The sequence below is a fragment of the Coloeus monedula genome, assembly GCF_965178545.1.
Source record: "Coloeus monedula genome assembly, chromosome: 13".
Classification (NCBI taxonomy): Eukaryota; Metazoa; Chordata; class Aves; order Passeriformes; family Corvidae; genus Coloeus; species Coloeus monedula.
In genome coordinates this window covers 13663583-13690925 of record NC_138793.1, presented here as the reverse complement: position 1 = coordinate 13690925, position 27343 = coordinate 13663583, and the positions used below count along the sequence as shown (strand labels likewise).

The following is a 27343-nucleotide window of genomic DNA, read 5'->3' as shown; positions in this document are numbered from 1 at the left end:
GAGATGAGCTGAGCTGTGTAAAGCTGAGCTGAGCTGAGCTGAGCCAAGCTGAGCTGCGCTTACCTAGGTGGCACGATGTCCTAAGCCATGCTGAGCTGAGTCATGCTGAGCTATGCCAAGCTCTGCTGAGTTAAGCCTTGCCTATTTAGGTAGCATGATGTCTCAAGACATGCTGAGCCAAGCCAAGCCAAGCTAAGCTGTGTCAACTGGAGCTGTGCCTGCCTAGGTGGTATCTTGGCCTGAGCTGTGCCAAGATGAGCTGAGCTGTCCCAAGATGAGCTGAGCTGTCCTGTACATGGCATGACATCCCAAGCGGTGCTAAGCCAAGCTGAACTGAGCTGTGCCTACCTGGGTGCCCCAAGCTGTCCTGAGCTGTGCTGAACCAAGCTGAGCTGAGATTAATTGCACCTATCTTTGTTCCAAGCTGAGCCAATCCGAGCTGTGCCGAGCTGAATCATGCCTACTGAGGTGCCACAATATACTGAGAAGGGCTCAGCTGAGCTGACCTGGGCCAAGCCAAGTTGTGACAAGCTGAGTTGTGCCTTAACTGGGTGGCATCATGTCCTAAGCAAGACTGAGCCATGCTGAGCCGTGCCAAGCTGAGCCGAATCATGCCTACTGAGGTGGCACAATGTCCTCAGCTCAGCTGAGCCAAGCCAAGCCAAGCCAAGCTGAACTGTGACTGCCTGGCACATCATCATGTCCTGGTCTGTGCTGAGCTGAACTGTGCCTGTCTGGGTGGCATCACGTCCTGAGCCATCCTGAGCCATGCTGAGCTGAGCTGTGCATATTCAGGTGGTGTGGTGTCCTGAGCTGTTCTAAGCTGAGCTGTGTCTACTTGGGCGGCATCATGTCCCGAGCTGAGCTGAGCCATGCCAGACTAAGCAACACTGAATGCGCCTACCTAGGCAGCACAATCTCCTGAGCAGGACTGAGCCAAGCCAAACCGTGCCGTGCCGAGCCGAGCCGAGTCGAGCGGAGCCTATCCAGGCAGCACGATGTCCCGAGCCGTGCCGCGCAGTACCGCGCGAAGCCACGCCGAGCGGAGCCGTGCCGAGATGTGGGTACCAAGGTGCTCCGCCTTCCCCCCTCCCCGGTCGCCGGTGTCGATGTCGGCGCCGGTGTCCGCGGCTCCCGGTGCCCGGCGCTCCCGTCCCGCCCGGCTCCCATTGGCGGCGGCCGGTCCCGCCCCGCCCCGCTCCCCCGCCGGGCGGGTATAAACGGGCGCGGCGGGGCGGGCGAGTGGCAGCGGCGGGGCCGTGCCGGGCCCGGGATCGGGATGGAGCCGGGGCTGGAGCGCTGGGCGCACGGCGCGCTGTGGGCGGCGCTGGCCGGCAGCCTGGCGCTGCGGGCGGCGCGGCGGGCGCCGGGGCCGGGCCGGGGGCTGGGGCCGCCGCTGGGCCGGGGGCTGGTGCTGCCGCTGGCGCTGCTGGCCGCGCTGCAGAGCCTGTGCCGCGCCTGGCTGCCGCTGCCCCTGGGGCTGGCCCTGGCCGCCGCCGCCGCCGGGCTGCTGCTGTGGCGGGCGGCGCCCCGCGGGCTGCTGCCGGTGGCGGGCAGAGCCGTCCTTGTCACAGGTGAGTGCGGGGACACGGCCTCGACGCCCCGACGGCACCGCCTGGGCTCGGCGGGGAGCGGAGTGGGGCGTCCCGCAGGCACCGGGACGCTGCTGTCAGCGGGGTCCCGCTGGGGACCAAGGGACCAACCACCGCTGCCAGCGCATCCCTCATCCTCTTCCACGTCCAAGCAGAACCGGCCAGGCTGTATCTGCCCCCCGAAGCAGGGAGTTGCAATGCCCCCTCGAGTGTTGACCACTAGTCGCAGCACGATGCCGAGAGCTGCTTCCTCTGGAAGTGCCGAGATAAGATGGGACAGAGCCGGAGTGCTGGCTTGGGACCCCGTCGGCTGGCCTAAGGGCTTCCCTCTCCTCTCCTCCCCTTCCCTTCCTCCCCTCTGGAGCCGTACTTGTTCTTGGAAAGATTCTCATAGTATCTCTAGAGGCTACAACAGAGCTGGCTACCCAGCGCTGAGCATCACTGCTTCATCCAGAGCTCCATCCAGGGAGCTGCTGGCGACAAGGTCCTCCACTGTGTGGGTATCCTCGGGAAATGCTGCCCAGCTGCTGCCTGCCTCCTCTTTGGGCTGCCTGGTCCAGAGCTCCTCCATGGGGAAGGTTGCTCCTCAGGGAATGTGCTGTGCTCCCAAGTTTTGCACACTCTGGCTCGGTGGCTGAAGCTCTTTAGAATATCTTGGTGTATACATGGTTTTCTCACTCCTTCCTCGTGGAGGATGAGAGCCAGGCTCAGCAGTGCTTTGCTGTGAGGCAATGGTAGTGGAGAGGTGAGGAGGAAGTGCTGGAGCTGGGGTGGTTTTTGCTCCAGGTGTGCCTGGAAGGTGCTGCTGGCTCCGCATGGATGTAGAGGGGAGGGAAACTTGTGGGCATGACCTTGGCAATGTTCCCAAGGACAGGAGCCTGCATCCTGGTGGCAATGTCTGGGCTAGGCTTGGAGGCTCTGAAGCTGGAGAAGGCAGTTGCCTGTTTCCTAGAAAATTAAGGCAAGACCTGGGTCCCCCTTCCAGGGGTTCTTTGGCACCAGTGGGAAGTGCAGGGAATCCTCTGGAGGAGGAAGATTAGAGGAGCAAGGCAGCAGATGAATGAATGATTCAAATGAGTGAAGGTCAAAGCTGCAGCAGGGCAGGGCTGCCTGGGGAGGACATGTCTGACAGCCATGCGCTCACGGGTGCCCTGTGGCACACTGGCTCTGGCAGCCCTGGCTCTCTGGCATTGCCTGTATAATTAGTGAGTCAGTGACTGGAACAAGGTGTTCTTGCCCCAGTGCATTGAGGTGGCACCTCTGCAGCTCTGATGTGTTTGCTCTTGGCTGTAAATATTTTGTGGTTTTACAGGTTAGAGGTGCAGCCCGTGGTGCGGGATCGGCGTTTCTGTACTGCTGCTCCAGCAAGTGCCTGCCAAGGGGCAGATGCGAGGGCTGTTCTGCTGCGGATGGCATCCCTCACTTGAGTATTTGCATAGTAATTAGCCTGATTCTTTTAAGGATTAATTCCAGGCAACTAGGTATTGAGTAGCTGCCTGTGTCTCCTGTGGGAGCAGCCGGGAAGGATCAGCTCTGGGAGAAATGCAGCCTGATCGTCCCCCTCTTGCCAATGGGAAGCAAAGCCCAGCAGAGCAAGCGGCATGCTCTTGGATGCCTGGGGATGCTGGGCCTCAGTGAAGGTGTGTGAGGCTGGGGACAGAGCTCCTGCCATGCTGTGTGTTGTGCTGGACCTTGCAGATCAACTGAGAAATGGCACAAAGTCCTGTCTATATGGAGCAGTGCAGGTCTCAGCCTGAAAATCTTTGGGCATCATTTCCTTGTATGCACATCTTGGCTGCTGTCTTAATCCTGCAGCAGCTTCAGTGATGCTTATCTGGAGCAAGGAAAGGTGGCTGCAGTGCTGTTCTATCTCCCTGGTGATGAGTTTCAGCTCTTCCAGCTGCCCACTCTCCCCAGGAACAACCCTAAGTTGAGCTCTGCATGTGATGCTCCAGCCCCATGTGCTGGTCTAGACATCTCTGGCTAAATAAAACCTAGTAATGGGAAGGATTGAAGGAAAACTAACTGTGCAGCTCAGTGGGAAAATAGCAGAGCAGCTGTAGAGCTGCTGCAGAGCAAAGCTGCTGACCCTGTGTAGCAGCAGGGACTGGAAAGTTGTGGCGTTTCCCATCTGTTGCAGGTTTGCATTTTGGCTGTTGCACATGGGACTGGGGTTTGGCTGGAGCAGGGATGGGCAGCTGCCTGCTGCTAGAGGGGAGCAAGGAATGCTGTGCTTTCCCATGATGAATCCCCTGGGCTAGCAAAGTAAGTGGTCACTAGTCCCTGCAGTGCTGTGTTTGTCTGGGGCTGTGACCTTAAGGCTTTTTTTCTGCATCCAATGGTCCAGCTTCTCCAGGAGCATGGCTCCAGTGGATGCAGCCTGGCTGGGGGCAGAGGGTGAGGAAAGTGTTAATCCTGTCTTCCTCAGGGATGTCACAGCTGTTTTCAGGGAGGAGGAGAATGCCCTCCTGTGCAGCCGGGGGCTGGGAGAGGTCAGCCCCAGGAGGATGGTGGGGATGAGGAGGGGAGCAGAGATCAGTTGCTTGGCCTGGGCTGGGAGGGAGACAGCAGCTATCTCCGTGCCTCCCTTGGCTTGCTGTCCTGAGCCTGCCCTTGCCTTGAAGATGAGCCCACACCTGGCACAGGCTTTGGCCAAACTTGGAAAACCAGAGGTACCCCAACATGTCTGTGGGGTGTGGGCAGGGTTGGCATGGGCAGCTGCCTGAACAGAGCCTGATCCAGCACTGGGAAGCTGCAAGGCAGCCAATACCCAGCATCGCTCACCAGGGTGTGTGACAGGGCACTCCGGGGTGCTGGTGCTGTTGGTTGGCACCTGTGGGCCAGTGGTGCCAGTGGCTCACTGGGAGCTGCTTGCTCTGAACATCAAACAGCTGGTTTGTGTGTCCACCCCCCTTTCCAAATGGGAAACAGCACTGCTGGGTGTTCTTAGGGCCACTGGACACCTCAGAGCTGGGGGAGCAAAGAGGAGGGGTGTTATATCCTGTACTCCTTCCCATCGGGAATTGGTACAAAAAGCAGTCCAGCCTCTGGAGCCTGGGCAGGGGTGATGATCTGTGAGAGCAGTCTTGGAGGGAGGTGATGAGCTGCCATTTCTTGGCCTTTCCAGACTCAGACTGGCAGTGCTTTGTGCAAGGTTGGGCTTTGACTGGGTCAGTTTAGATATGAACCTAGACCATCCTTTGGTCCCCGTGGTCTTAGCAGATGCCTGTGGAATTCAGTGAGTCCATTCAAACCATACAACACAAGTAGGTGCCTGGAGGTGGTGGAGGGATGGCCAGGAGCATGCCAGGGCTCCGCTGAGCAGCTGGGAAGTGCAAGCCTCTTGCTGTTGTGTAGCTCTGCCATGTGTCACTGTGTGGGGTGGTTCTTTGGACAGTAGCCAATTGCCCGATTTACTGCAGATCCTTGGAAAGCACCGAATGCAAACCAGCCCATAGAGTCTGCCTGCCTGCAGGGCTTTGCCAGAGCAGAGGGAGGACAGGAGTTGTGCTACAAGGTATTGGTTCATATGCTTCAGCTTGGATGAAAAGTTGAAAATCGTGAATTGTTGTTCTGTCTGTGATGGTGGTACCTGAATTAGCTCTCCAATAACCCCAAATATCAGGATGGCTGCCTGAGAGAGGCAGTTTAGGTCTCTTGTATCCTTACTATTACTTGGTGCAGTCTATGAAGCCAGGAACACCTGCAGATTGGTCTGTCTTCCAGCAAATCATCTCTGTGCACAAAATTGGTTTGTAGGTCAGGCTGCCCAGACCCAAACCTGCCCTGTCCTCCTCTCTTCTTCCTGGCTGCAGGGGAAGTGTGGTTTTTCTGGTGAAGTGCTCTTGTTACAATTGCATGCCCCATTAACAATCTGAAATGGGTCAGAGCTTCAGATCACATTCAAGGTTAACAGAGGCTTTGCAACTTGCAGCACTTCAGTGTTTCCCATGGACTCCACAGATGTTGAAGCATCTGCTGGCTGCAGCAGGACAGTGATTCAATCCAGATGTTGGGACTCCTGCTTTCTGCCACGAAGGTAAATCACTTTCTGTGGTAAAAAAGCAGCACTGCTCCCATCTGGACTTTGATGTTGTCTTAGATCTATTTTCCAGCTAAACAAGGTGACTGAGAAATGTCAGGGTCAAGGCTTCAGGGCTGGCTCTGGGATGGGCACCTCTGCACCGCGGTGCAGCTAGAGCACCTGCACGGCGTGCTCACAGCCCGTGTGTGGTGCTGAGCCTGCCACCAGCCGTGCCATGAGAAATGCTTTATGCAAAGGCGCTGCAGCTCTCCATAGGTGACTTTCACTCTGCTTCTCGAGCCAGCGATCCAGCTCAGAGGTACCTGGGATCTTCCCCCAGCCTAAGTGCAGGGGGTTGGAACTAGGTGATCTTTCAGGTCCCTGCCAAACCAAACCATTCTGTCATTCTATAAGTGAAGGCTGAAAATCAGCTTATTCCCTGAAATTGCTCTGATTTTTCCAGAAGCTATTAAAAATTAACAGCAGAGGCAGCTGCTGCCTCCAAGCTGAGAGGTGGGACAGGACCAAAATCAAACACCCAAATTCCAGCCCTGGTGTACAAGCAATTCCTGGTATACCTGAAGAAAAAAAATGCAACATTTAACTCTAGGGTTTGCTGCTGGCTTTTGGGAGCAGAGCAGGAAAGCTGCTTTTTCTGCCTCTATCTGCTGGGCTGAAGCTCTCCCCCCGCTTTGTCAGCAGCCCTCCATGGATTTAGGATTCTTCTTTCCCACGTGAGGTTTCTTCAGAAATAGATACCTACCCCTGCTCACCACAGGCATGTGGATAGATACGCTAGGCTTTTTCTCACTTATCTATAAAATAAGCACTTTTGAAGCCTACAAATGACACAGACCTGTTGAGGTGGGAGTTTTTAGCACCGTTAACCAAAAATGATGAGCACAGCTAATTAGGAGGAAAAAAGCATTGAGGTTTCATACTGTGGGAGACTGGAGTTGGTAGAGAAACCCAAGCTGGCTTGATTAGCCTCGGGGTTATGCAGGGACATGAGAGCAACAAAGCAAAGACTTCCCTGCCGAAATGAGATTGTCAGATGGGAACGGATGCTTTCGGAAGGAGAGAAGTGTAGGCAGTTGCTGCCCTCTAGTCCAATGAGCAGCACACTTTTAATGAGGTCTGGGATTGGGTTACCCACTGTTGAGTCTAGCTCCCCTCAAGCCAGGATCTGGTTACAGAAGAGCTGGTTGCTGCTTTTACTAGTTGGAGCACAGCACAGGGTTGGTGGACTTGCCCAGCCAGGGTTTTGTTTGAGGGGGCTCTTCAAGGTGTTTCCACCAAATCTGGGCAGCCATTTGCCTTCTCCCTATAGTCTTTTTTCAGGGCTGGTCTAAAACTCCAGCTGGAAGGGTTTTTTTTCCCAGGAGGAAAGGCTGCAGGGCTTTTACACCTCTTCATCTCCTGGTGTGCCTCCTGTCATCTCAGATCTGAGATACTGCTGTGGAGCCTTCAAGGCCATGCTGGATGGGACTTGGGGCAATCTGAGCTACTGGAAGCTGTCCCTGCCCCATGGCAGGGGTGTTGGAACTGGATAACCTTTAGCGTCCCTTCCAACCTAAACTGTTCTATGATAAGGTGGAAAATGCCCAAATTTTCTCTGATGAGGTGGAAATATTGCCCTCATACTGTCAGTGTGTTGCTACAGGTACAGTTTAGGACCTTTTATTTTTAACCTCCCCACTATGTGTCTGTTATCTCCTTCCCTGCTCCCCTTCACTATCTCCCGTTCTTCTGTCTCAGCTTGTATGTGCCTGCATGAGCAACGTATCACTTCTGCTTCCTTCTCCCCTGGAGAGCTGCCAGTCCCTGAGCTTTATCAGCTTCCCTCGGGAGCTGGCTTCCCTGTCACACATGGCGCTGTCCTGGGATTTGCTGGCTCTAAGGCTGTAATCTTGGAAAGCAGTTTTTGGCTTTACAGGATTTGCGGTGGCGCTTCCTCTTGCTGGGTGGTTGACCCTGTGGAGCCAGATGGCGAGTGACTCCCAGGCAGGCTAGGAACGGAGAGAAGGGATGGGCTGGAAAGCTCAGATACCTGCCCTGATATCTTCTGTGGCAACTTTGAATGTCTGGCCTCTCAGAATCATAGAAGCTCCAATGGTTTGTGTTGGAAAAGACTTTAAAGACCATCTTGTTCCAACCCCCCTGCCTTGGGCATGAACACATTCTACTAGACCAGGTTGCTCCAAGCCACATCCAACCTGGCCTTGAACACTTCCAGGGACAGGACAGCTTCTCTGGGTTACCAGGGCCTCACATTGCTATGAGTATCCACTGTGACCAGTGTTTGTTCCTCTCTAGGGTCCTGGTTACCAGGTGGGGATAAGCTCCAACCTGGGGTGTGCAGCCATCCCAGGATGAATTCTATCCCCCTCTTTCAGCTGTTTTGCTGGGCTCTGCCTAAGCTGAAGGGCATGTGTGGGTGCTGCCCTGGCATTGCCTGGGTCAGCACAACTATGTCCAAGCACATCAGCCTGGAGGGCCACCTTCATGTATTTTGGGGAAAATGCACCAAAGCAGTCTTATGATACTCAAACTCTTACTCTGAAGAGCTGGTGAGAGCTGCAGGTGAAGAGTGAGGAGGGAACAACTTGAACTGAGTATGGAAAGGGCTGGTGTGGCTTGAGGTCATCATGAGGCATAGCTCTGAGCCTGGGGGCTTAAACAGCTCAGTGTATTTCAAAAGCTGTCTTGGCAGAAGCTCAGTTGGTGTTTGCTCAAGTGTTTGCTCTGTTTCTAAAAAAAAAAAATGTCCCCATCTTCACATGGACCTGGAAGCTGCAAAAGAAAATAGTTGGTGCAGCTGTAGAGACCATCATGATGTGGGAATGGGCAGGGCTTGCACCACTTTTTCTGCTTGCTTGGGATTGTGGCATGTGGTGGAAGTTTACTCCTGTGACAAGAAGAGTGATGAGATGGCACCTTACAAGCAAAGTAGAATCTCATCACCAAAATATCCCTGAACTGGTAGAGCGCCATTGGAACTGCCACAGCCTTATTGTGGTGCTGCAATCTCTGAAATGCCTAACAGCTTGCTGGGCTTGCTCTGAAGCTGTTGCTTTGGTCAGCACTGTTCCCATCATGGCTTTGTCTCTGCTGGCATCACCTGTGACTTGCTCACAGTGCTATCTGGGTGATACTTCAGGGCCTCTCCCATGGTTTCACCACATGGCTAGAGGTTCTCCTGGTCATGCCATGGCTGTGGTGCTTTGTTGTCCTGGCTAGAAACATCTTCCTGGAGATCTCTCTGGGTGGTGATGGCTCAGGGTGGTCCATGTAGAAGAGCTGGTCTTCTCTTCAGCTGCCTGTGGATGGATTAGCCCTGCCTGTAGCAGACCTTAGACGTGACCTGATGCCTCTCCTTGCTTGTTAGCACACAGGAGGGATGCAAATGGGGTTCGGCTGGTGGTTCTCCAGCCTGCTAGGAGTCCCTGGAGAGCCCATTTGCAGACCAGAGGTGCCCACCAGCAGGTGCCCCAGCCATGGCTTTATTGCCACCACCTTATTCCCCAGAATCATCTTCAGTGTCACATTCGAGACACAGCTGGTGGAGCTTTCTGGCTTCCCAGCCTGGTTCCTACCCAGCCTCTCCAAGAGCCCAGGTGGATGTGTTAGCAGTTGCTTGCCATTGGCACTGATCTGGTTGAGCTGTCCCTGGGCCCCGGGTGTTCTTCCCAGCGACAGCTCTTCCTGATGGATGGCTGTCGAGGCTTGTCGGCTCCGTGTTCCCAGTTCACTGTGTTCCCTCTGAAGGTGATTATTAACCCGGCTATTGCCACAGCACCTCACAACTTCCTCTTCTCAGAGGGACATCCATCCATCTATCCCAGATTAGCTCTGATGTACGGCCTGTGCCAGGTGGATGTGTGTGCTGCTGTCTTCTCTCGCTCATCCCTGCTTGCTGAAAGCTCAAATTCTTGACTGTGAGAGTCTCACCACTCCTCTTGGGGAGAGGATCTCCACTCAGTGGAGACAGCAGCTGCCGGAAGATGCCATCCAGCCCCGGGGTGCGGTGAGCGGCTGCTTCTAGGAAATTCCTGTGCTCTCTTTCTGCGAAGTGTCGCGGTGATGCTGGAGGTGGCACTTCCTCCCCCCTGTCGGCTCGTGAGCACACGGTCGCTGCTCACTGGCAGCAGCATCACTGCCATGCCAGGGCTGGGTTAATTCCTGGATCCCGACTTCTTTGAGCATCCCACCAGACACTGGCCTTGCATAGGGGGAGGCAGCTGGGCTCATTCCTGTCCTGCTGCCCCAGGGCACTAACAAGATCCTGCCTTCATTAGCCCCACCGTTTGCAAACAGCATCTGCTGCTCGCAGCTTTGGTGGGGGATACTGCGTCTGGATGGCTTTTAGTGACAGTGATGGAGAGGGCTGTGGCCTCTGACACTTTTTTTATTGCCCAGCTGCTTTTGTGCTATCAGGTCCCCAATACGGATGCACCAGTAAAGCTCCTGAGAAATGGGCTTTCATCCAGAAGCTGTGGGTGCATCCACACTGGCCTCGGGGCTCCTCGTCATCCCTGCCTGGTTGCCATTGGTTGTCTAGGCAGAAAATCGGATTTTGCCCCTTCTCTTTGTTAAGTGGGAGATAACTTCCCGGGTGGAGGTGATGGCTGTGAGGCTCCAGGAACACTTTGCTAATCCATTGTAATTCATACCATCTGGCTATTGTCCCCGGCACAGGGAGGGGTAGGTCGCCCATGTACCCCCTACCATGGGCATTCCCAGCTCTGCCTTCTGTCATGGGTCTCCTTGTGGGGCTGAGAGTTTGTCTGACCCCTGCTCTGACCCACAGGACCTGTTGGAGGGATGTGGCTATCCTGGGCTATGGGAGCCATCAGCAATCTCCCTCCAACTGCCTGTGTGGACTGTGCCATGCAGGAGGGGATCCTAGGGGAGCAGGGGCAGTGTGTGCCCTGCTTGGCTCAGGTCCTGCTCAGGAAGGAGGCTGAGGCTTTGCAGGGATGTCCACTCAGGCTGCTTGGGTGGGGGGCTCCTGCATTATCCACTCACTAGGGATTTGCGGATGGGATTTGGGTCATCCTCAAAGGCATCTTCTGGCTTTAATTTAATTTAATTAGGCTTGTGACTTCCTGAACCCGCCCGCTGGGGACCAGCGGCAGCATCACTGGGGCTGCTGCCACCCCAGCTCCAGCTGCCTGTGCCTCGGTATGAGGGCTGCTTCCATGGGGAGTGGAGACATGGAATGCCATGCAAGCCACTGGCTGGGGGGGTGTTTCCTGTGGACAGTGATGACACTGGCTACGATGGGTTGGGGGCTGTTGGTACCCCTTCCTGGCCCCACTCCCCCAGCAGTACCTCAGGTGTGAGCAGACAGTGGCTGATGCCTGGCTGGGGAGGCTGGGGCTGGTGCGTGGCTGTGGCAGCCCAGCTGCTGTGAGGACAGGTGCTCCTGCCTTCCCCTCCCTCTCCTGTGAGCTGCCAAGAATTTGTTCCCTCTTGTCCAGGGCTGACATCACCCCTCTATCACTCCTTGCTCCAAATGCGTGCAGCATCTGGAAGGTGTCGGCCACAGGGCCTTGCCCTGCCCATGCAGGATTTTGCTGGGCATTTTATCCCGCCTGGACCCGCACTGCGCAAGGACCCCCTCCCTGAGTTCGTTTAGGGGACGGCCATCCCCTCTGATGGCACCATCCCCCCTCAGTGCCACCTTGTCCTGTGCTTCCACATCCATGAGGTGCCCACACTCCCAGGATGGAGCTGAAAAGAACAGCTGAGTTGGGATCAGTGCCTGCTCAGGGACCCAGCTGAACCTTCCTCGGTGCTGCCCGGCTAAATCCCATCCCATGCCCGGACAAGCTGGATCCAAGGTGGCAGTGAATCCTGTCAGAGCCAAAGGCCATGTTTAGCTTGGCATCCCAGGCAGGGTTTGAGCTTGAGCCTATGGAAACAAGTGGCTCAGCATATTCATCCATTCGGCCTTGGCGCCCCAGCTCCCCCCCGGTTGATGGTGTCCTTGAGCCTGGTGACAGCTCCATCTTGGCAAGGCCTCTCAGACAGGGTGGTGGGACACAGCCCTAAAGCTCTGTGGGGAGGTGGAATTGATGTCCTGGGATTTGGGGAGCAGCAGGGGGCACCCAGGCAATGGCCTGCAGAGCTGAGGAGGGGGTGATGCCCTTCTAAGTGCCCAACTCCAGGTGGCAAGCTCCCAGTCAGTGGAAGATGGAGCATCCTCAAGGGATGCCTCCGGGTATCTGGAGAGCAGCCCCTAGGGCTGCTGACTGACCATGGGTGACCCTGGGGGAGCTGGTCCATGCTCAGCCCTGGGGCAACCCCTCTTCAGCTTCCACACCAGGGTCCTCAGCTGGGGTGGCTGTGGAGGGGCCAGCTCCAGGAAGCTGTCGCTGTACCCACCAGACTCTGGGCAGTTTTGCGGCCAAGTGAGAATTCTTCAGCCAAGCTGTGTTTCTCACTACTGAGGTTTTGCACTGGTCCTCACCTGTTGTGCATGGTTCAAGGATGAGGCTGCAGAGGTCATGAGGATGCACAACTTGTGGTTCACGGATGAGGATTCACAGCTCATGGCTCAGGGATGAAGATGCTTGGCTTGTAGCTCGGGGATTAAGATGCCCAGCTTGCAGTTCCCCAGCTCCGGAATGAGGTTGCACAGCTCACAGCCCATGGATGAGAATTCTCAGCTCGCAGCTTGGGAAGGGAAGCCACTCCTAGGTTGTGTTGGGGTGAGCACCACGGACCTGTGCCACCTCCATCACGTAACGTGCCAGCAGTGGGGGCAGGGGCAGGCGCATGGTTGTGGTTCAGCAGCTCCCGGGCCGTACCCGTGTTATTGACCCTCTCTGCTCCAATCAGCAAACTGAAGAGCTAATTTGGAGCACGTCTGTGTGTGGTGGTCTTGGTGCTAGTGCAGGAGCAGGGTGAATACCTGAGACAGCAAAATGTCAGAGCGTGTCATGCTTGACTCACCTGAAAGAAACGTGTCCACACCAAACCAGGACTGCAGCTTCAGCCGGCTCCTAGCAGCGAGGAAGCACAAGTGGTGCAGGCTGGCTGGGAGCTGCCCAACTGGCACAGCTCAGCCCCAGCGGTGGCTCTGCTGTCACTGGTGCGGAGCAACTCTGGGCAGTGGATGCAAGATGCTTTGGGGTCAGTCCTCTTTGCCCTCCCTGAGTGGACAGGAGGGCACCCCTTATGACGATGCTGGAGGCCAGACCTTTTTGCTTGCTCAAGATAAGTAAAGTTGGGGCTTGTCATGCCAAAATTCTAGTGGAGGCTTGCATCTCGCACTCCTGGGGGAGCCGCTGAAGTGCCTGGAGCTTCTGCAAAGTCCTCAGGAATTGCTGCTGACCCACTCCTCTGGCAAAAGACTGTCCGCCCCTGGTGCAGGAGTTTGTCCCGGCTTGCTGATCTTGCGGAGGGCTGCTGGATTTTGCAACCTGGACTCAGGCTTTGCTCTGCTCCTGCTGCAGCAAAAGCCTCATTCTGCTGGCCCAGAGCCCATGGGGATGCAATGGGGGGCTTCAAGGTATGTGCTCTCCTCTTCTGCACTCCCTATGCCGGGCTTCTCCTGTGCTTGGTCTGACCACGTCCCTCCCTCCAGCATGACTGTGAAACCAGTTGGCAAGCTGGGAGCTGGGGCGGGGGGAACTGGCGCCGGCATCTCCTCGTGATGCAGCATCCTGGGAGGGCGGTGAGCCCAGCGCCAGCCTTGCCGGGGCTGCACAGACTGGACGGCTCCAGCACTCCCGGTGGGGCTGAGCCAGCGGCAATGGCTCCTGCGCCAGCTCTGGCATGGCCAGCAGCTCATGTGCTGGTGGCCATGGGGAGTGAACATGGCCCCGGGCACGCTGCCATGCTTTGAGACCACGTGTTATGGGCCCAGGGGGTTCATTGTCCCTCCCTGCACTCTTGGCCATGCCTGAGCACAGCGGATGGGAAGCTGAGCAGCGGCGGAGACCTTAAATAACACCAGAGCATCCTCACCCTCCTGGCCCTGGGCCTCCCGCCAGCCTCCCAGGAGTTTTTTTTTGGTATGTGTGTGAATAAATTAGAACTTCCGAAACAAACCCTCTGACTGCCCTGCTCCTCTAAGGCAAAATAAACCCTGCCTGACTTGGACAGCACGTGGTCGTGTTTGCTTCCTCCTTGCCAGACTTGCCCATAAGAAGCCAGCAAACCTGTTTCTCTCAGTTTTTTGGGATTCTCCTGAGGTTTTGAGAGTTATGTGGTGATAGGAAGCTTCGCGTTTGGACTGGAAGCTTGTCTTGCGGGCTGCATGGGAGCAGCGCAGGTAACCCTTCCATCAGCTGCGTCATGGTGAGGCTGTGGCCACGAGCACTTTTATTTTTAAAGCTTATCTTTATTGCAGTTTTCTCCTGCACTGCTCGGAAAGGTGAAATGCACGTTATCTGTTTGTCGGCTGGCAGCATGCACTGTTCCTGAGGAGTGGAGAGGTGGATATGCTGTGCCGGCAGCACCTTCAGCATGCCCTGTGGACCAGGGTGCTGGGGGTGATGCTGGGGCAATGCCAGGGATAATGCAGGGGTGATGCTGAGCCAGCCTGGCACACATCCATGATGGGTGTTGTGTGGGAAAGGGCAGTCCCCGCAGCCCCTTCCTGCCAGCTGAGCACCCCCGGGCTGTGTTATCACTCTGGCCTCTGGCCAGGCGTTTAATTATAGGTTTCTGACGCAGCAATAAAGTAAAACTGAGCTGGGGACTGGGACAGAGACGCTGAGCTGACGGCTTAGCTGGCACCTCAAGAGCTGTAAGTGCCCGATCCCAGCCTGAGGGTACGGAAGAGTGAGACAGCCAGTCCCTGCTGCCCTCACCACAAGGCTGATGGAGGGGTACTGGAATCTCTGCGCCGGGAGTGACAGTCCCCAGGGCCACTGTTGTGTCCATCTCTGTGTGGCTCCAGGTGCCACACAGGGTCCGTTTTCAGGGATGTCATCAGGAGCACACAAAGGTGCCGGGTAGGAGAGTGCAGGGCCATGGGGCTGGCGCTGCAGTGCTCCCCTGTTAATGGTTAATGTGACTGGGCAGCGGTTGTGGCACGGACTCCCTGAGCTATCAGCACTGCCATCGGCCCCGGGAACAGCCTGTACCTTGCTACTGCTGTTTGTTTGCATCCCGGCCGCTCCACCCTGGCCACTGGCCTTGTCACCGCTCTGCAACAGCCAGCTCCCGCCCGGGCTGCCCCCAGCCACCCAGGTGGTGGCTTTGCGGGTGACAGTGTCCTGTGTAGTGCCCTTGTTTGAGCCGAGATGGAAGAGATGAGGCTGGGACCGGGTATACAGCACCAGTACTCTTCCGAGTGGCCCATCCCGTTTGGATGCTCCCTCGAAGGATGTAAGGTAGCAAGAGCAGATCAGAATCCTTTTTCCCCTCACCCTTTTTAACGCCCTCATGCCCCAGCCAGGCGAAGGGGTGCTCTGCCTCTTGGCCGCTGCTTCTGGGAGGCGAAAAACATTCGGCAAAAGTCTCCCACGGAGCCTTTCGCCAGCTCTGAATGGTGCTTGATGGAGCTTACAGAGGCTATTTTGAGGCTTGATGGCCCTGCATCGCTGCAGGGCTCTGGGCTGTTCTGGTGCATTGCTGGTGCCTGCGGGTTTACCTGCACCTTAAATCAGGGAGGCACTCGGGGCGATGGGGTTGTAGATAAAGGGAGTGTTTTCTTCCTCCCGCAAGGGAGAGAAAACAGCAGTTCCGTGACCTGCGAATGCCCCAGGGCAAGGGCACATCCTGGTGAGTCAGGAGCTACAGCGGGGTGCAGAGCCAAGGGAAGGGAAAACGGATGTTGGGGGTGGGTGTTTGGTTCCTGGGGTTACGGAGAGGCAGAGCTAGGGCGTCTTTGAGAGCTGGGGACAGACAGTGACTGTCACTGGCCACTGCAAGGCTCTTCCTGTCTCTTTCAGGATGTGACTCGGGCTTTGGGCAGGCAACAGCCCGGCACTTGGACATCATGGGCTTTCGGGTGTTTGCCAGTGTGCTGGACCTGCAGAGTCCCGGTGCCCAGGAGCTGCGCCGGAGCTGCTCGCCGAGGCTGACGCTGCTGCAGATGGACCTGACCAAGACAGACGACATCCAGCGGGTCCTGCAGCACATCCAGGCCCACACCAACAGCACAGGTAGGAGGAGCCTTTGGCACCCCCCCAGGACCCCACAGAACTCCTTGGGACCTCAGCCTGCAGCCAGCATGGCAGTGCCAAGCCTCCATGTGCCCCCACAGGGGGCTGCCTCCCTGAGGGCACCTGCACCAACAGCCTTTCCTAAGTTCTCTTCTTGTCCTGGAGCACCCCACAATTCCCTTGCAGGACCCCCATCAGCCTGGGGAGCAGCTGGGAATCCCAGGGTGGGGGTTCCCCATTTAGGTCACCTCTTCAAGCACCCCATCCCCACAGGACTCTGGGGCCTGGTGAACAACGCTGGCTTCAATGACACCATCGCTGATGCTGAGCTCTCGCCCCTGGGCAAGTTCCGCAACTGCATGGAGGTGAACTTCTTCGGCTCCCTGGAGCTCACCAAGGGGCTGCTGCCCCTGCTCCGCTCCGCTGGCGGCCGCATTGTCACTGTGAGCAGCCCTGCAGGTGAGCAGCCTCCCTCCAGCGTGGCACCCCTGGCACCCTCAGCCCAGGCACGGCTTGAGCATCCCCCTGGTGTGGTGCAGTTCCCACCCCCCAGGCACTCCAATTTTCCCAGCCAACTGGCAGCAGGTACTCTAGGACGAGCTGGCAGCATTGCTGAACCCCACAGCAGCCACCAAGACATGGGGGCTGGGGACCTGGTCACAGGCAGCATGGGCAACTCAAGCCCAGCTGCCATGTGCCTCCATTGGGGATGACAGCCCTGGCCAGGGTGGGAAAATCAGCTTCTTCTCCCCGGCCTTTTTTTTTGTCCATTAAAACACATTAATCCTCCATTAGGGGTGACAATCCCAAACTTTAGCTGGACAGGGAGGCAAAATCAATTTCCTCTTCCCTCACCACTTTTTTTCCCCCTCATTAAAACATTAATTTGAAGTTAATTTCAGTTGTTTTCTCAGCAAAGCAAACCCTAAGCCATTTCCTTGAGCAGGGGCCAGGAACACAGCCCTACACAAGCCCTACCCTTCCCCCCCGCCTGCTCCCCTCCGTCCCTGCTGGAGCACTGGCTCACTCATTCTTTCACTCGTGCCAGGTGACATGCCCTTCCCCTGCCTGGCAGCCTACGGGGCCTCGAAGGCAGCCCTCAGCCTGCTCATGGACACCTTCCGCAGCGAGCTCCAGCCCTGGGGCATCAAAGTCAGCCTGATCCTGCCTGGCTACTACAAAACAGGTAAGAGGATCAGTGCCCACTCCCTGCCTGTGCCCGTGGGCAAAGGCCAGGTATCCCAGGGAGGCAGAAGATGAAGCAATGGGATGAACAGTTGGTGGTGGAAGCATGCAGCTTCTGAGCATCTCCAGCCACCTCCCTGGGGACAGCGGTTATCCTGTGGCCACTGGGCTCTGGTGAATCGGAAAGAGGGTCAGGATCAGGTCCTGCCAGCAGATCCCATACCACCAGGGCTGGTCAAAGCAGCTCAGTCACGTTTATAAAAGCGGCATCCCCACTGCAGGCAGGGTCCGAGACCCCTGGTCCAGTGCCAGGCTACCAAGAGCCACTATGGTGCTACCCTTGTCAATCTTTGCCAGGGTCTCAGCAGGACGTTCCTGTGAGGCTGGGAGGTGACTGGGGCTGCTGGCATCCATGGCAGGGGCCTGGAGTGGGGGGCCCACACAGCTCATGGGGACTGTGTCCTCGCAGGGACGACGTGTGACCCTGCCTTCTGGAACCTGCAGAAGCAGCAGCTGTTGGCCAGTCTGCCCCAGGAGCTGCTTCAGGCCTATGGCGAGGACTATGTGGAGGAGATCAACCAGCAGTTCATCCAGTTCATGAAGGTGGCAGTGGAGGACCTCAGTGCAGTGGTGAACAGCATCACAGATGGGCTTCTGGCTGCCAATCCAGCTGTGCGCTACTACCCAGGGCAGGGCCTTGGGATCATGTATTTCATACACCGCTACCTGCCCTATTTTGTCCGAGACTTGTTCTTGAAAGGATTCTTCATCAACCCCAAGCTGCCCCGAGCGCTGCAGCGAGAGCACCACAACGATGCGAAGAAGGCCTGACCTCGGCCTGCACAGGGCTTTCTCCCAGGATTTCCAGGCACACCAGCCCCTGAGCGTGTGCACAGCCAAAGGCACCGCCCTCCTGCACCGTGGGGGAACAATCAGCACTAGACGTTAAAAACCAAATTTCTTTCCAAAATCAGGTAGATCTATTTTCTATTGTGCAAGAATCAACATTTTTCTAGAGACCTTGGTTTTGTATTTTTTCTAACCATGCACCCCCCAAGAGGCCCATCCCTGCCTGACTCAGCAGCTCTGCACCACAGGCTGGGATGTACCTCCTCAGCTACTCACCACCTTCCTTACTGCTCTCAGAGCTGTTTGTCTTCGTCCCCTCTTGGCTGGGTCAGGGCTGGGACCCTGTGGCCACTGCCTCCCTGCCATTCATTACACACTCCACATGCTCCTGACGAGTGCAGGGGCCAAGATCAGGCTGCCAGTGCCGCAGAGCTCTTCATGAGATGAACTATGTGATTGTCACTTTTTAAATAAATCCATTCTTGATATTCCAGCAGGTTCTGGCTGTCTCCTTCTGCAGTGCAGTGCTGCAATGCTGCTCAGGGATGCCCAGCCTGCGGGCAGAGCTAAGGTGGGTCACAGCTGGCACCGTGCCAAGCACTGTGGCAAGAACCTCACCTGTGGCAGCAAGTGCCACAGGCACTCCCAGAAAAGGGGTCAGCCTGCCAGGAAGGATTTGTGCCCACTCCCTGCTCCTCCCCAACCCTATTCCAAAGGCTTTCTTTTGCTTTGCTCCCACTCTGTGGCCCTGCTGGGGCAAGGATGGAAGCGGTGACAGTGCCACACGTGGACAGCCCCACGCACAGGGATAAGTCATGCAGCTCCCTAACCCTATGGAGCACTCCCATAAGGCTGCACCCCTTAGCTCAGCAGCCAGCTGCACACACAGACCAAGCACTGTCATGGCTTGGGCTGGAGGGAGTACCCTAAGCCTCATGGGCTGGTATCACCGCCATGCCTGTGATAGAAACAAGTGTCCCAACTCACGCAGGAGCCACACCAGGCTCTACTACCACAACTACCAGATTCTCTGTGGCTGATGGGGGCTCCACCTGGGGCTGCGGGAACAGGTGCCCAAGTAAGCAGGAGAGCACAGTGCAGTAGGCAGATATTTATTGGTGTAGAGAGGAGGGGATCACAGGAAAACAAACTGCAGAGGTGACCACAGCACTAGCTGGGACAGAGCCGCTCTCCACTGATCCTTCCTCCCAGCAGCATCCAGCATGTTTCCCACCAGCAAGGCTTGTCTGCTGCCATTGCACATCTCCCAGAACCCAAGTGCAAGTAGGAGCTAGCCAGGACAGAGCAGCAAAGAGCAGGGCTGCCACACCATGCCCAGGGCGTGGCTCCCACCCCAGACCATGGACAGGCAGGGCCTGGGATATCTCCACCCTCACCAGGGTGACTAAGGCTGCTCTGTCCCCTGGCCAGCTGTGCCATACAGCTCCATGGCAGTGCCAACCCACTCTCTGCAGGGGAGGAGCCTGGATGTCTACCCTCCAGGGGGGCAGGGCTCCAGCACCATCCGCAGAGCCCAGAGGAGCCCCAGCTCTTGCATGGTTGTGACAGTAAACTGCAAGCTGGGGGTCTCCACAGGAGGAAGGAGCTCAGCTAGCTTATGGAGCCCTGTCCACTGCAGCAGGGATACTGATGAGAGCTGCTTCTGCAGACACAGTGAGGCTGCACAAGTGCAAACACTACCGGAGTGGGAGAACTCTGCTCCACAAGGACTCTGGCTCCACCCTCACATTCCCACAGGCTCCATTCCAGTCCTGGCCAGGGCTGCTTGGTCTCTCCCAGGTCAGGGTTCACTACAAGGGGATGCAGGGATTGCACAGCAGCATGGGCTACACTACAAACCACACTCTAACTACATCTCACAGGAACAACACTGAGTAGGAGGCGTGCAGAGCACTGACAGAGGGCCCCCCCAGCCATGGCAGACCTGATGCACTCCTCTGCAGCAGTGGGACCCCCTCAGAGGCAGCCCCCTGCAACTCAAGCTTGCTCTATGAGCATAAGCGCACACAGCAATTAGTACAGGAACACTGGGACTACTGCATACACAACAGGAGGCCCTCCTGCTGCACAGGGCTAAGCCTGGACCAGTGGTCCCTCTGGACGTCTCACAGTACACACAACTCAAACGTCAGCTTGTGAATAATTTAACTAGCAACTGTACAGTTTCCTCATTTGATCCAGTTCCACAGACGGGACATCCCTGGAGTCTGGGCAAGGGACAACTCAGGGAGTTAGGGATCCCTCCGGACTCCAGGGGCGGGAGGGTCGGACAGGAGCAGAGCAGAGTTAGAAGATGGGAATGTAGTTGTCGATCTTGGTCCTGTGCCGCTGGGCAATGCACTCTGCGATCCACACAATGTTGCGGCACTCCTGCTCCTTCAGCTTCACGAAGGCGTAGAAGACTCCAAAGTGGAATTGGTTGAGGAAGGCCAGCTTGTTCAGCTTCACCTGGGGAAAGCCCAGAGGAGGACATGTAATTTGTTCACCTCATATAGGAGGAGTTGGTCAAGGCAAGCATGAAGCTGCTTGGAAGGGCCCATGACTTCCCAGCAGGCTGGAAGGCTCAGCACAGGTATCCTGTTCTCTATCTCTCTAGGTTCTCAGGACAGCTCTAACCTGCAGCATATGGCTCAGGACAGGCTCTGACATTGGAAGGGGAAAATATTTATAACTCAGGTACCATAAAGTCCTCATTTTCCATGTAATTACACTCTGGTTTTGCTACTGATAGACCAAATATCCACCAGCAGCCCCAAACATGCCTCCCCACACTGCTCTAATCTGTCTGGGTGAGACAACAGGCCAAACACTATGCCAGGCCCCCATTCTCATGCAGGAGCAGAGGGCAAGCATGCTTCTCCTTCCCCCAAATCCTGTTCATCAGCAGCACTCCTGACAGGGCAGCAGACCAGCTTCCTGACGCCTGGAGCTTTGTAAATGGCACATATCAAGAAGCATCTCAGGGCTCACTCACCTCATGCTCAAAGAACCGGTCTTCAAGGGTTTTGTCTCCAGGGTTGCTGCCAGCCCCTTCAAATAGCAGCTTGTACTCCTGCAGGAAGGCATTACATGAGCATATACCCTGTACCCAAGCTCAGCAGCACTTGAGGGCCCCCTGTGTGAGACAGATACTCCAGCCACTCTGTCAAGTCAGAGGACAGAGAAGCCAAGAGTCCTGCCCCTTCTCCAAAATGTGCAGTTCTCAAAGGTGTATCATTGCTTTGAGTCTACAGGAAAAGGGGCATCCGATGTACAGACCCCTCCATGTACAGACTGGAGTGTTTGGGCCAGACCCCAGTGCCTACACACTCTGGCTGCTCAGTACGGGGACACTGAGCTCAGACTCCAACTCCAAACAGGTCGCCAGCCATGCACAAAGTGGCTTGAACACAGACAAATCCAAACATGTCCTCTCAGGTCAGTGTCTCACCTTCAACTGAACCAGCACTCAGGGCTGGAAGTGGAGCAACACCACTTCTCATTGAAGACACATTTCCATTCCTAAATCAGGCAAGGAGAGCCTGGCATTGCTGCCACGTCAACACCTCAACGGTTTGGTGGTAAAGGCAGTCCCCACACCCTGGGACAGGGAACACTGTCTCCCAATCACCACTGAAATGACAGCCATGACTAACAAGCCAATGACATTTCAGGCAAGCCAAGTCCTGGCCGAGCAGAGTGCAGGACCAACAGCATTGCAGAAGACTGGTACCTCTCTCCCCAAGCTGTAAAGCCACAAGTTCCTCCAGGTCCCCAAGAAGCTCTGATCCAGAGCAGGTCCGTGTACCAGTCCCCACAGCCCTCACCCCAGAGCACTCACAGGGTAGTAGTCAGCAACATTTTTGACTTGCTCGTAGTCATCTGCCCTGGCCAGCTGAGCTAGGCCCTCAGGGTAGAGCTTGCCACAGTGTGGGAACAGCTTGGCTCGGTCCTCCTTGGACAGCTCAGTACCAAATGAGTTGATGGTGATAATGAAGGCCCTCCGGTCAGCTTCAAACTGCAGGAAAAAAGTGGTTCATGCTGGGATGTAGTGTCTTTACCAGAGGCTGGCAGATATCAGTGCTGCTCTGCACAAAGCCACATCAGAAGGCAGCATGAGGAGGCTTCCAGGATGTGTACAGCTCTCCAGTGCTCAGCCAGGGCAGGCTACGAGAGCAGGCTCCCAGTATGCCCAGTAGCTGGTACCTGGGGAGCAGTCAGGTGAGGAAATCCCTATCCCAGGCACAAGCCAAATCCTGCCCAAGTCAAGGAATGTCTCTCACCTACTGCTCCTGAGTTCTGCACATCTCACATCAAGCCTTGGCATGTAGACAGGCAGTGACCCAAACAGCTCTGGTAGCTCTCCTACTTGTTATCCATGTGAGAGGATGAAGAAGTTGCCACAGAGGCAACAAATGTATCAGTACTCAGGGAACCAAAGTCATATGCAGGCAGTGTTCCCCAGGTCTCCTCCCAGCGAGCAGGTCAAGTGGGCCTGGGGATGCTGAAGACTATCTGGAGAATGCTTAACACTGGCAGACAAGCTGGACCTGAGCAGGGAGTGATGGCCATCACTCTAATACTATACAGCCATGGGAGCTTCCAGACCTACCTCCAGGATTGGGCACATGGCATCTGCCGTGGTACCTCCCAGCGTCTTGCAGAACTTGTAGAAGGACTCCAGGTAAGCCTGGAAGAGAGAGGGCAGATGAGCATTCTTCTGCACAGCTTCATCTACTCCCCCACAGGGCCTTTAGCAGAGGACAGACAGCAAGCAGGGAGGCTCCCAGATGCTCTGTAACACAGCACAGGCAGTCTGGCCCCATGTGAACTTGCCCACACAAGGACAATGCTTCACCAGGAGCCAGAGACATGAAGGATTGTGGTTGGGTTTGTTCAAGTGACTGCATGAGCTTACTGTGGGCAAGATCTCCAGGCAGTAAGGTTAAAGCCTATTTTTCTCCTTTGAGTTGCCTAGCTCACTGAAGCCTCACATGGTTTCCTGACCCTGCTCTGGCCTCCACAAACATGCCAAGCCACACAACCATAGCTGCAAGACCTACACTCAGAAAGTAGTGCTGCGTAAGCAGAGTCAAGAGATGAGACAGGACATCTGTGAAAGAAACCAGCCATTCTCTCTAATTGTCTTTTCACACTGTGGCCACTTAGTCTCTTATCCCAACTGGAGCACTGCAGAAAACATAAGGCCAGGCACAGCTATGCTGCCTCCAGGAAACGTAATCCTTTGTGGAGATGTTCTGTAATCCATCTGGAAGATGACTGTGTCTCCCAGGGGGAGCCTAAGAAGGCTGTGGATGGCTAAAAGTATCATTCAGCAAAAATGTTCTCAGAAGTGATCATGTGATAAAACACCTCCCTGGGCAGAGAGCTGCAACCAGAATCACTTCAAAGGGATGGAAAAAAAGAATGCAGAGACACCATAAATCTCTGCTTTATCACAACAATTCTAGGACTGAAGATGGACCAAGAAAGTGCAAGTTGGACACCCTCAGCCTCTGCACTAGGAAAGCACCTGGATTACTGTGTTCTGTAAATATTTGTTACCACACAGGGGAAGAGGACAATGCTGGGTGAGCATCACTCATCAAAGAGAGCCTCTCCAGCACTCGCCACTGCTCAGGTGGAGGAGAGCACAGAGCATCAGTCTGCAGAGTTACCACAGGAACAGGGACATGGATAATGGATGCTGTTTGAGGCTGACAGGAAAGGGAATGTGGAGAAGAGATTCAGTCACTACCTCTGCCCTTATCAGAGCTCATGCACAAACCTAAGGCTTTAGAAGCAAACACAGGTGAACTCAAATATCCAGCAGTGAATGGGGATCCAATATCACAGACACCATGGAAACAGTCTGTAAACACCTGAACACTGGTGCCCTTCCAGTGATGGCAACTGACAGAAACGCTCCAGTGTCCTGAAGCCCTTACCCCAGGAACAGGGGTGTCTTTGCCTTTAATGATCCTCAGTCGGTCTTCCCTTTCATGAACCCACCCCCTCTACCTCCTGCTAGCTTCATCTGTCCTCAAATCCAGTCTGAAGACAAGCCTGTCATCCACGCTGACTTTTCCAACATCATCTGTAGATACCACCACAGCTTGGATTCCCTCCTCTTCCAGGTGAGGGTTTCCATACAGAAATCATCATACCCGAGCCTCTAATGTGTCCTCCTTGGCACTTTCTCCTGTTTTGCTGTTCATACTCTGAGATAAGTGGAATGAGATAGTGTCCAGGTCAAACACACTTTACAGAGGGATTCAGTAGCACAGTGATACTCATACAGTTCTTTTATACTGTTAGGAACATGTTACCTTGCAGAGAGACACTTGCTTAGGTCAATCACTACCCAAGATTCCATTTAGTAGTAGGAAGGAACAAGGAGACCCTCACTGTACAAGCAGAGCTGGGGTTCCCTCCTTGCCTCTGCTATACACCACTCCACATTTATCCACATTGATTCACCTGCTTTATTTTATTATCCAGTCACAAAGCTCCTTCAGCTGGTTCCTACAAGAAAGTCACCAGCAAAGGACAACAGTCAGCTGGCTTCACTTCAACAAGAGGTGAAACAAAGGGAGTAAGCACTGAAGATAACAATGCCAGCACACTTCCGTTGCAGGACTTGGCTACTGATTGCACTCTACACTAAGCACTGACCACTTTTAACCTCTATTCCCCATCTTAACCATATTTCCATTTGAGAACCTTCATTGCTAACAAGAAACCTTTGCAATAGCTTTCCTCCTATGAATCCTGCTCAAATCTTCTGTCAACACCCTTACAGATTCCTGAAAAAAACCTCCAGTATGTCTGGGAGATAGCATTTCCCCTTCCCATGCCAACTTCACACGGACACAGGCATTTGTCCCGGGCCTGTTGTGTTTTTCAGAGCAGCTCTCTGCAGATTTCAGACCTGACTTTATTTCCCTCATTTGCATTGTATTATACATTTTCCAGTCCCTAGGCAGAGAGGTGGCTTCAAATAGAGTCTGTAAGCAGTAATCACCTTTTCCACCCGTTCATCCCTGTGATTTGTTACGGACAGAGCCCCTGTATTCCCCAGGGGCTGCTCTTTAGCAAGAACCAGTGCCGCACACACTGAGGCATTACAGGCACCTACATTTCCATTTGTGGGTAGGAAGAGCAGACTACAAAGCTGTATCAAGCCTCAGAAAGGATGTGGGAAAGGACATGGCAGCTGGGATGCAAGGGGATACATCCCACCTCCCTCCCAACTGGTTTTCCCTGTGCCCACTCTGCTCCCTGCCTTCCCCTCCTGACTCACATCAAGACCGAGGCCAGTGCCCTGCAAGGCTGTGGTGTTTATGCACACAGGTGTCCCTCCTCATTACAGCAAAGACCAGTACATGCCAGAGGCCACAGGCAGCTGGGCATGACTGCTGACACGCCGTTCCTTCTCCCTCCCTTTGCCTTCTTCCCTTCACGCCTGACCTGCTCTCTGCCTCTCCAAACAGGCCACAGCTTCCTTAGGAAGAAGAGGTCACACCAACTGCAGGCTGGCTGTGACCAGCCAAAACAAGATTGACAGATACAATCTACATCCCACCCTTGATCCAGAGAGTTGAGATGGAGCGATAGCCACAGCCTGCACATAAACACATGCTTCGACACTGCCAGCTAAAACCAGACAGGGCCCGCAGAGGAGATGACAGCTCAGGACAAGGAGATCCTTAGCCCCTCCACATCCCTCTGCCAATACTCTCCCCAGCTTCCACCTTTTACGCTGCTCTACCAAGGACATCTAACCCCAACCACAGCCACAGAAGGCTTGAGCAGACTGCTGGAAGGTCTTCGGAAAGGGCTCAAGACAGGGTGAGAAGCCAATGGGAGTCCTTCAACCAAGTTTAAGATCTAGTCACCTTGAATGCAGTTAACTACACCTCTGAACCCCTGTGGTGAGGGAGCAGACTTCTCCTGCCTGCCTGGGGTATGAGGAAATTCAAAGACACAACCTCTGCAAAATCTCTTGCACAGACTCGACAGCTCCAAGAAAATCCTCCTCTCTGCCTAGCTCTGGTGCCCTGACCCGGCAGAGTTGTGTGATCGGATGTCAGGGCCCTCCAGGAGCACTATCTTTACTTTCCAATGGATGCAACTAGGTTTTGGCCATGTTTAATCAGCATGCCAGGAATAAATAGGGAAATTAATATCTCCTTCCCTTCTTAGAGACTCTAGCACTAGGACAAGAGGCAACAGGCAGAAACTGATGCACAGGAAGTCCTACCTGAATATGAGGAAGAAGTTTTATACTGTGTGGGTGACCATGCACTGGAACTGTTTGCCCAGAGAGGGTGTGGAGCCTCCCTCACTGGAGATATTCCAGAACCACCTGGACACAATCCTGTGCCATGTGCTCTGGGATAACCTTGCTTGACTGAGGAGGTAGAACCAGATGACCCACTGTGGCCCTTTCCAACCTAACCCATTCTGCAATTCTGTGACTCATTTACCTTATACAGGGTGTTTCGAATTATTTCAATATTCATTTCATCCAGGTCCTGTTCAGATATGCAGTCTTGGAAGAAAGCAGCTGAAACAGAGACAGAAGTTAGCATTGCCCTAACCAGACCCATGCTCAGCACTTTCCAGACTCCTCTATAATACCAGGCAGAAGCACACCCTGTCTTGAGTTTGTCCCTCCTAGGCCTGGCCCTTATCTTCAGCAGCCAAACTGTCATGACTCAAAACCTCAGGCTCCACCATGGTTCCTTAGGCCATAATAATTTTTGGGGTTCTCATATGAAAGTCTTGCTTCACCCTTAATCCTATGGTTTTGTTAACAGCCTATTCCCAGCAGAAATTCTCAGCTCCAGCCTCCAGTATCAGTGATACAGAAGCCTGTATTTAAAAATAAGCAATCCCCAAACTGTTCCCACATGCAGGCACTTGGAGGTGACAAGGCAGCTTTGAACTGCCTGCTACAGCATTGCAGGAGTGCTTAAGTACCTGTGAGACAGCAGCTAGTGAGTCACATGGAGCTGATGCTTCTGCCTCCTTCTACAATATCTTAGTGTGGATTAAGAAGGCATGGTGATGCCACAGCTCCTATAGACCATGACACTGGTCATGGTTTGAGTCAGGAGTTGTTTCTCCTGGTCAAGTCTATCAGTCTCATTTTCTACGTCTTCCAAGTGCTTTTATTCCTCCAGCTGGAAGTTAGCAACAGGAGACAGAATAAATTAGTAGGACGTGGTAGGATGCTCAGTCCTACATACTTTGCCAGAGTACCTCTGGGAGGGAGTTGTTGTTGCCACCAAAAGAACACAGATTTCAGACCAAACAGGTGCTGCAAGCTGCAGATATAGATGAGTTTTGTACATCTACAGTGCAATGTAATGCTGCTGTTGTGTTCTTGCTAGCAAATGAGTGGTACAATAAAACCCACTGACAAGACTTCCTGACTTCTTCAACTCTCACTCAGCAACCAACTTTGCTGAATTTGCTACAAAGAGAAATCTGATCTGTCTCAGCTTACACACTGCAGCTGTGGGTAACAGACACCACAGTTGTGCTGAGAACTGACCAGTGCT

At 54.8% G+C, this 27343-nt stretch overlaps 2 protein-coding genes across 2 annotated transcripts in view; one reads left to right on the top strand and one right to left on the bottom strand.

Moving 5' to 3' along the window:
* Positions 1–1279: 1279 nt before the first annotated feature.
* On the top strand, positions 1280–17932 carry HSD11B2 (hydroxysteroid 11-beta dehydrogenase 2; the record flags this gene model as incomplete). The annotated part of the gene is made up of 5 exons (XM_082290077.1): positions 1280–1574; positions 15528–15740; positions 16014–16199; positions 16789–16926; positions 17395–17932. The coding sequence occupies 5 exons, from the start codon at positions 1280–1282 to the stop codon at positions 17754–17756; spliced, it is 1194 nt and encodes a 397-aa protein (XP_082146203.1). The 3' UTR covers positions 17757–17932.
* A 938-nt stretch (positions 17933–18870) lies between these two features.
* ATP6V0D1 (ATPase H+ transporting V0 subunit d1) overlaps positions 18871–27343 on the bottom strand; it is a 34540-nt gene continuing 26067 nt past the window's right edge. Inside the window, exons 4-8 of the mRNA XM_082289849.1 lie at positions 26264–26343; positions 22387–22464; positions 21616–21792; positions 20770–20847; positions 18871–20243 (exon numbers count right to left, since the gene is read on the bottom strand). Of these exons, the coding sequence (XP_082145975.1) occupies positions 20082–20243; positions 20770–20847; positions 21616–21792; positions 22387–22464; positions 26264–26343 (575 nt within the window). The 3' untranslated portion in view covers positions 18871–20081. The remainder of the gene's footprint in view (positions 20244–20769; positions 20848–21615; positions 21793–22386; positions 22465–26263; positions 26344–27343) is intronic.